Raw genomic sequence first — 9,969 nt, forward strand, 5'->3', positions numbered from 1 at the left:
ATGAAATCCTTGCGTCTGATTGGCTGATAGCAAATTTGTCGGTGAAAACTCCGACGAACTCGTTGATGAAACGCCCCCCAGGACTGACATATATCACCGACGCCCAGTGGAGCTAGATTGGTCATCTGCTGGTCTCTACTAGGGACATTAAATTGTAGAGAAGCTATTTTAAGCAGCAATGGGAGAGCTGATCTGACGTCTCCAGGCTCCTTCAACTGTTTACAGAGTCTCTGAGACAATACATGTAGTATTTACAATGTTCGAGAGAAGACACTGGTGTGTTCAGTCACTATGTTGAAGATGGTATGGCACTGGTATGATTACATCATCTTCCTCCTCTGAATCCTGTGGCACAAATAAACAGACAAATAAAAACTCAATCTGTAAATATCTATATTGACACCTAATTTGCAAACACCATAATAATGGAAAGAAACTCTGCATTGAGTAACACGAGATGCTAGCGATAACAATATTCTATCTGCAATGAAGTTTTAAATCAAAGTCATTGTATCTAAACTGGAACCTACACCCCACATAATAGACAAGACAGAATACATGTCATTATGAGATTAGTTCATGCTCATAGGTCAATGTATTGCTAAGAAACTTGCTCAATCTGGTCAACTGGACCTGTGGGTCAAGACTAAGAAAGATCAGCTTCAAAACTCATCTGGATTGTTTCTTTAGCTGTGACATACTGTACCTTTGTTACTTTTTGATACACTGCTGCTCCATAACAGGAAATAATTGAAGATGATATCTTACCACCCCTGAATCCTCCGCCTCCTCTACCACCACGATTAAATCCTCCTCCTCGTCCTCTGCTGAAGCCGCCACCACCTCCACGTCCTATGAATAAGATGATCACAATCCCACAGCTGAAATTGGCCCGAGAGCACATACAACTTTAACAGCAATACAAACTGCTGGATTTTCCCATTCTTCTTCCTTATCCTAACAACAAAGGAGGCTTAGAAATATGTTAAACTGCTCAAGTCTGAAGAAACGTTAAAGTGATGATGCACCACAGATTGAAAGGATTACATACTCTGTATTCAGTGACAAGATATTGGGACAGCTGTGTCGATTAGTGTACATAGCATGCTAATGAATATTCTCACTGATGGAATAAGCATGTCAATGATTGAAGAACATACATGGTGATGCAGTCTTTCACAATGGAGGTGAAACTTTCTTACTCCATCTGATATGTCACCACAGTATCTTAAATCTCTCTTTAAAAAGATAACCTGAAAATAAATACTGTATATGCCATACACTTTGCTTCTTTCTTTTTTTTTTCACAAATTCTTCAATTCGGGTGCCATTTGTAAATCTAACAACACACAAAAATATTAACTCTGATCCCCGACATGAATGCAACATGCACGCGTATATTTCTCTGTTCATTGCTGTACTCAACAATCCTGAATTTAACCATTTGCAAAATTGTTGGAAAGACCTGATTCAAAAAAAAAAAAAAAAAATGTAAGACTTGCTAAACATATGGCATATAGTCATATACAGCCATTGACTGCAAAAAATGAATGATGAGAGCTCACCTCTGAAGCCACCACCACCACCTCTGCCACCAAAACCCCGACCCCCTCCTCTGCCTCCCCTACCCCCTCGTGCCCCTCCTCTCTTCTGGACTCGACCAGCAGCTCCTGCTGGCTTGGGGAGAAATCTCTGGAGAGGGAGCAGCTTGTAGGGATCAATATAAAACTAGATTGAAAACAGAGGAGAGAGAGAGAGGGTGAGAGTTATGCAGTTTATGTGTTTGATTTCATTAGTTTTTTGAGTGATGAATTGATCATGTACAGTGCAATTACACTGGAGTCGACCAGTGGTTTTAGTGTTGTGACGTAATGTCCCTTTCAGCACAACCGCAACTAATGAACATTGGATTTTGCACTCAAGATGTTTTGTCCTGATGTTGGCACACATATAATCATTCATGCACAATATCATGATATTTTCCATGCAATGCACTAAATATTTCAAGTTGAGGACCACTCTAAAAGTAGTAAGTGGCTTAGTCTCCAACAAAACAGGCTCAAGTTTAGAGGAAAACTTGTTCAATCAACAAAGGTTACAATTTTTTTTTCTTTTTAAAAAACAATACGCATACATAAGCATACCCCTCTAACTTCATAATGTGATCTAGCAATCCTGGTTTACTACCCCTGGCCTTATCTTGCTCTCATCCTATCATACCAATGAATACCGCAACTTAACAAATTTTACATGATATGCTATGAACACATGTGTGCATGAGACTACTCATATGACAGCATCTTTACAGACTTTTCATTTCATTTCATTTATTTTCCACATCGTGATAAAAAGCATTTGCAAAAAATACAGGAAAAAAAATTCCAACTTAAACAATTTCACAACAGACAAAACACAACATAAAAGCAGTTATTTCAGTTTGTGGGGGGATCAGCATAGACCGTTGGTCTTTCTATGGCTGATCCCAAATATTACAGCAGAGAATACTTACATTAATGCAATACACACAAGAAAACTATACTACAGAAAGTAAACAATACATATAAGAAGGCAAGAGTAATCAAAGTGTGGTGCTTATACACTGAATAAAACTTGAAATTTATAGTATATCTTTATGAACAAGAATGAATTTGTAACTTCTTTTAAGTATTGAAAGTCTATTAAACAACTTTACTACATTTGGCAAGTCATTCCACAGAACAGGTCCCGTATATTTGAAAGTGTATCTTGAAATGCAGTATTTACAATTTGGGATAATACAATCTATTCATCTGTCTAGTATTGTAATTATTCTTATTTTGGATGAAGGAAGTATCAAGAAACCTTGGCAAAATATTGTTCATATATGTGTACATGAAAACAGCGAGAAAGAATTTCTCGCTGGGACACATGTTAGACTAAAATCTACTGAAATGTGGTATTCCCAATACAATGTTCAGGAAGCCCCCGTTATAAGGTACGAAGTCTGTTAATTTTACCTCCTTATAAACGGCATCTCATTGTCAACCTACTTAAACAAAGACCAGCAGTGGAAAAATGGGACCGTTGGATGCACCTCATTAAAGGGACTGTGCAGTTCTGGTTGTGGTGAGGATTCAGCTTGTAATGTTTTGCAAGATATTTAGAAACTACTCTATGAAATGTTAAAGAGCATGCAATTCTAAGGGGAATCAAAAGTTTATTTGATGAAGATCGGTTTTGAAATGACTGAGATATCTAAAAACAAGGTAAAACAAAGAAATCCTGATAAAAGTCATGGCCTGTCAATTTTATTAGGATCGCTTTTTTGGATATCTCCATCACTTCAAGACCAATTTTCATCAAATAAACATTGAATCCTTCTTGAAATTACATTCTCTTTTATATTTCATACGAGGTTTTTCATTATCTCACTAAAAAATATTAACACCTGACGTTAGGTTTCGACCAAAACTATACGATCCCTTTAAAAGCAGTAGGCCTACCCTGTAAACAAGTTCATTATAGCAGGCTTTCCCTGTATGCCCTTTACTTGCTTTGCTGCACGACACTCCATTCAGTGTGACATTTACACTGCCATGCAAGTGATGCAGTAAATGCTTTATCAAGTTCATAAGACACAGAGAGACAGTAATGATTCTTAGCCACAAACTCTATAATTGTTCAGTTGTCAAGGTGAAAATGAAGGGGACAACGCATTCCTCACTTACCTTCTGATCCTTGTTGAACGATGACGCTGACATGTTGTCCGATAATTTCACAGAAAAGAACTGAATTTGTCCAGAATTAAGGAAACATGGTATGCTTGAAACTGAAATTTCTCAAGTGCAAAGTTACTGATGGCAAGCAAACACACAATGTACCTTATATCTGGTCCTAATCTTGTGAAGAAATACATGGGTCAGTTACGCATCATGTATAATATCACTGACATTCAATATCAGTATGAGCTCAACAGAAAGTTCTGAAGGTTGCTCTTGCTATCTGCTTGCAATTTTTTTTGTGTGTGTTTGTTTTGTTTTTTGTTTTTTTTTAGCACTTGACCAAAAGTGGTCCATTGACAGGTTAAGACTTATATCAATCCAGTTCTGCTGTCCTACAAAATATTTCATTTTCAAACATTGCTAATGTTTTCTCAGAAACATTCATCATCCCTATAGTAAATTTTCTACACAACACTGCACATTGAAATTAATGTCCAGTCATGCATACTTGTTATCAAGATACAGGGGCAATCTGGATTCCCATTCCAGACATTAATAGGGAGCTTTAGATTTGCGGCGTGGACGCTTGAGACGAGGAGTGCGTTGGACGTTCTCCTCTCCCCCGCACTGTGCTGAAAAATAGCTTTAGATTACGCTGGGAAGCGACCTATAAAAAATGAAATGGCGCCCCCATATGATCGGTGCATAAAGTAGCCCTCTACGTCATGAATTGAGCAGACGTAAAAATAGTCCAGAACGCGTAGTGAAAACCTCAGACAACGCAAGCTATAAATAGATCGACTTGACGCGCGTTTTGCGCATGCTCAGAACAGGTTTTTTCCTCTGAATGTCCTCATCGCAAAAATCTACAGCTCCTTAGTATCATTCTCTTTACACAAAACTACTAATCTGTTTCATTCTGCCATCCATAACATACAGGTACAAATTGGTCTTTGTACAGTGTACATTCAACATTTGAGAAGTAGAAATGGATACATAATCTGTCAGGTGTCCAAAGATCTCATCCACTTTGCCAATCTGCTGCTTGTTCTCGAGGAAAATGGGTGCGTTGAAGTACGGGATCTTCTCATTTGTCCCATGGCAGACTAGTTCCTCCTGACAGGGATGCATGTATGTTCCAATCTCTGGAATGAAACAGATACACACATGAAAATCCACTGTGGTTGAAATATCACATTTACCTGCCACTGCTCACCACACAAACTTCTCAATCAACTGTACACTGATCGTAGGACATGAATGCCATGCCTGATCTTGTGGTAAGTGAACTTATTGCAGCTTTTTACAATCACTGTTAAACACAATTATTGTAGTGTATGAATTGAAAATTGTCCATGTGAGGTAGTATCATCTTGTACTACAAAACAGCCATCATGGCATCAAAGTACTAGGTACTCATGCAGAAGACTTCATACACAGAGGGAAGGTGTATGTCTCGGCCTGTTATGAAAGTTGTGTTTTACCATAGCCATAGAGCCTTTCAGCATTGTTATTTGACTAGTAACATTCCAGTTAAAGAATTAAAACAAAAGCAGCATCTGCGTATATAGGATACCAATGACAAATTGCATTTGAGTACACACATGCAAACAAACACAAGTGTGCATCATGAAATGTGTTATGGTATCAAGGAGAAGGGAAAAAATAAGGAACAGAATTCCAATCATTGATAAACCCCCGATTGCGACTTCTTACCAGACAATGAATACTATCACCGACATCAATACCAGTATTGCTGTTACAGTTTGTAAACTTGTTCGAAATTATCATTTGTCTTTTTTCAAAAACTGATTTCCTTTAAACGTATTCAAGATTGATGTGAAACTTATTTTGCTTTCTGAGAGTATCTGTTTCCATATGTGCTGGAACACTTACCTGTCACCTCTTCTGGTGGACCCTGATTGTATCCTCCTCCACCACCAAAACCTCCGCCCCTGCCTCTTCCTCGCCCTCCAAAGCCCCCTCTACCACCTCCACGATAGCCACCTCCACCACCCCCACGAAAGCCTCCTCCTCCTCCACGACCACCTCCTCCGCGACCACCTCCTCTGCTACCCCCTCGCCAGGACATTTTCTTGCAAATGAAACAAAGAAAAGTCTGTGAGTGCCATCACTTGAAGAATAGAGTATATATACAAGAGACAGATGAATCTAAGTACTATAAACACTTAAATTTTATGCATACTCTTTTCCAGTTTACACAAATTCGTTCATAGTGCAAAGTTTACCTGAGCCTTGATTATAGTATAACACTACTAATACATGCAGATTGGAAGCAAGATTTCAAATGAAATCAAATGAACATGTTAACTGAACAGTTCATTCCTAAATCTTTATCAGGAGTTACTACACTGTACATCAGCCTTTAACAAAATATTTTTTTTTTTCAACTGCTTCCCATCTATCCTGCAGTAGTCTTGCTGAAAGAGAAAAAAACAAAGACAAAGAAATAATTAAAACTAATTGCAGGGGAAGCTCTAACATTTGGTCATCATGCAAATAGTTTCACCGAATGAAAGCCTCATTGCAATGCACATTACCCTGAAAATTAATTGCTTGGCTGAATGGGCATATATCAATATCATGCATAAAAACCTCAAGATCTTGAGAATTTACAACATACTTCTGTAAGCATCCTGCAATGTGTAGGACAAATGTCTCTCTCAAATTTACTCATCAATGAGTCATGATCATTTAATAAACAATATTACAAGAAGCTGAAACATGAATATAACAATTCCACATTCTGTGGAATGAGGTCAAGAAATAAAAGAATGAGCATGTAAGGTACTATATCAATCTATCACTTGTATCAGTTGCATCTCAATCTAGAAGTGTACTCGGGGAGCACACACTTCCTGTTAAAATTCCCTAGTGAAATGTTCCAGAGGCACCAAATCCGAGATCAATCTAAGGCCTCCACCAAGCAGCTCATTTCCACCTATATTGTGATTTCCATCCTATAGACATAGTTGTGCATTCATATCATCTGTATTATTTGATTCCTTGACCATTAAAACATACCCTCATCGCTGACCAGCCATCATTGCTACTGCCATAGATCTACTTTCTGGCCAACAGCGCAATCAATGGCTCCGAGGGTGCAAAAGCAAGCGCGCCATCCAATTACTTACATTGTAAGAAGAATCCTTCAAAAAATTGAAGACAAAAAATCTGGTTCCAGCTGATGATTCACATCACCACCAAAATCTAATTTTTAATCCTTGTGTCACAATCAACTTCTTAAACTTTCACAGAGACTCAAACTCTCCTGCTTTTGACGGGAGATCTCCTGCCGAAAGCCCATTTTTTTGCAAAATCTCCCGTTCTCCCGCCTGAGATTTAATTTCTCCCGCCCTGGCTCTCTGCCTCCAGTTGGAAAGGATTTCTTACTTATTGCCATCATATGTTGCAAAATAAGCCTTAGAGAGGCATCTACAACCCTAGAGCTTCCAGGGCCATTAAGCGGGCCCTGGACCCCGGCCGCAAGGAACTTCAAGCTTCAATTTGGAGTCTCCCATTTGCTAGGGGTTTCAGGCGGGAGAATCTCCAGATCAGAAGGTGCTTGGGGTTGGAGTCTCCGCTTTCATCTGGGATATCCATTCGTATCTTTTTGAGTTAATTTGCAAACAGACAAACAAACAAGGCCCAATGCCAGCAAAAGCACAACCTCCTATTGACAGAGGTAGAGTTTGGTCTAGATGATGGCAAGAAGTGAATAATTTAGTCTTAACTAACTGTAATAGTTATTTAGACTACGTTATGTAGCTAGCTATGATGGCGGTCTAATCATGCTGTGGTTGTGGATTACTGATATTTATTAACCCATATCGGGCCAACGCACTTGTGTAAACACAAACACCGCAGTGGCCCAGCACCGTTTGCGCACACATGCCGACAGGCAGACAACTCTCCAAACAATCGCTCTTCATTAGCAAGCAATGAACAAAACATAGCAAAGTTATATGTCATTTGAAAGAAGATAAAATTCCCTTTAAAATGGTATATGACATGTTGCCATTCAATTCACAGTGCAGTCATAGTACTCAGCAGAAGTGAAGTACAGTCATCCAAAAATTACGAAATCAATTTGTTTGTTTGCTTTCATTTATGGATTAAAAATAGCAAATGTCGTAATTTTACACATCCAGTACCGAAAATGAAATGATCAGTGTCAGCTTTCTGGACATATAAATATCATGACCATTGATACAATAATCACAGATTTATGTTTATATTTATGACGATGAAGCCACTGCGAGTGCATGGGAAATTGATAGTACAATGTGTGCATCCTATAGTTTGTTGAAGTGAAACTCGTAACGGTAGATACACTTCTACAGCTTGTCAGTTTCGACTGAATTAATATAGAATTGTTGTACATACATGTAGATGTACATGTGGGACTATTATCACAGTCGAATCATCGCCCGGCAAGTGTCCAAACTTCCTCAAAAACTGAGGCAGAAAATCCAAAATCGAGCATTCAGTACAGCTGTAGATAGCACCCACTGATGCTTCGTGGTTATTCACATTATCCCATGTACCGTAAACACACATTTTTCTCGATGATTTTTACGATATTGTTGGGGTTCGACTGACAAATCCTCCTTGAATTATTGCAGACAGTGTAGCAAAGCATTCTGGGATATGTTGTCAAAGGTTAGAAGGTGAAAGAACTTTGGAATGACGTCGTTCATACGTCATTTCTTTCACTACGGGATATTCCGTATCTGGCCCCTGTGGCGTTTGGACGAACTACGGAATGTCCCGTAGATGGCCCGATATGGGTTAATATTATTAAAATTATTAGTGATAAAAGCTCCTTGCAGTCAGCATTGCCCCACCATTTATACGTCAGATGTGAGATGAATAAAAAGTGGGGCTTCCTGAGCCCCCCCACCCCCCCCCCCCACCCCCGGGCAGGCCTTCTGGGGGGCCTCATGAGGTGGGGCAGTGCTCGTACGGGGGGCAGTCCTCATGAGCGGGTTTCCCGGACTGATTGGACGGGACATTTCAATTCAAAAGCAGCTGGTATATTTAATTGATTCTTCTACAATGTCGATGGCTCCCCACGTCGATGTGTAAATTACATATTATGACAGAATGGATGATATGATTAGGTATCATTTAATTTACCACAATTAACGTTAGTCGTTAGGGCCCCTACATTTTAGCAGCCGGCATGCATGCAGTACACTGCTTCAGTTTAGGTACCATGCACGGATTACTATAGATAGGACTACGCCTACGGTTGGTACGACTTGTTCTGCATTACATTTTTTTTTTACCTGCAACTTCGTCTTCACTCAAGGTTATGTGTAAAAGAAACCGCAGTTCTTTGATGCGTCTTCTATTTCTCTTATTAGAAGCTCGTGAGTACAGCAACCACGAAAGTAGGAGTAGTCGCTTCCTCTCGATTCAGGTGTTCCGTTTCCCACGTGGTTGTACAGTCAACCACGTACCGTCAGCGTCCTCCAGCCGTCGTCGCATGATCGCCGCACAGAGATCCCGATACCGTCCCGATCCGATCGCATTGCCATTGGCAGTCTCTCGGTTGTTGTAGTTCTGTGGGTGGGGTGTCCAAAATCCCTTTGTGGGGCATGGCGTACAAACTCGACAGCAAGATAACCCGGCCCTGGACTGTGGACCGGACCTGAATCCTGGACAGCTCGACCACTCGAGTTGTCCAAAGTCGGGTTTTCGATTGGACATGATACTGTACTTTCAGTACACGAATTCCATTTGCTGCAGACTTTTAATGAAAGAAACACAGATAAGTGATGTAAGAAAACGTGTTTTGCCGAATTTTTCAAACAATGAGTTATTTTTCTTCAGTCATTATACGCTGTAATTAATTCTCAGCATTCCTCTGCGGCCCTGCATGGTACCAGACATTAAAAAGGACCGGGTGCAATGCAATTTGATACAAAGTTCTGCCGAAAACGATGACAATGAACCGTCATATATAGGCCTACATAGACGATACTATAATGTAGTCTATCCATTGTGTCATTTTCATGACTATATAGCAGTGGAATCATCTGATAAGTTCCGGATTGCTCACCTTATAAGTGTTAGGGGAAATCAGTGTTGGATACCCCAAAGTGCATGCGTGCATGCCTAGCGCAAATCTATGGCCCGATCATAGCCAAAATTTGGACATTTTTTTTTCATTTGCTTTCTTTTCGAATCTCGATATTACTCCATTTGAATCAAAATTGATTATGATATAGATTTTCTCCAA

The 9,969-nt window shown here is 39.6% G+C and overlaps 1 protein-coding gene across 1 annotated transcript; it reads right to left on the reverse strand.

Annotated features, from left to right (window-relative positions):
* Positions 1 to 314: 314 nt before the first annotated feature.
* Positions 315 to 9,160, reverse strand: LOC139727086 (H/ACA ribonucleoprotein complex subunit 1-like). Its single transcript, XM_071638067.1, has 7 exons — positions 9,014 to 9,160; positions 5,598 to 5,796; positions 4,698 to 4,846; positions 3,708 to 3,767; positions 1,566 to 1,728; positions 769 to 852; positions 315 to 345 (listed from the first exon to the last, which is right to left on the reverse strand). Exons 2-7 carry the CDS (start codon positions 5,791 to 5,793, stop codon positions 326 to 328), a joined length of 672 nt encoding a protein of 223 aa, XP_071494168.1. The 5' UTR covers positions 5,794 to 5,796; positions 9,014 to 9,160; the 3' UTR covers positions 315 to 325.
* Positions 9,161 to 9,969: the final 809 nt, after the last annotated feature.

The sequence above is a fragment of the Diadema antillarum genome, unplaced genomic scaffold, assembly GCF_040938485.1.
Source record: "Diadema antillarum isolate AM-2024a unplaced genomic scaffold, OU_Dant_1.0 seq00000119_RagTag, whole genome shotgun sequence".
In the NCBI taxonomy this organism is placed as follows: Eukaryota; Metazoa; Echinodermata; class Echinoidea; order Diadematoida; family Diadematidae; genus Diadema; species Diadema antillarum.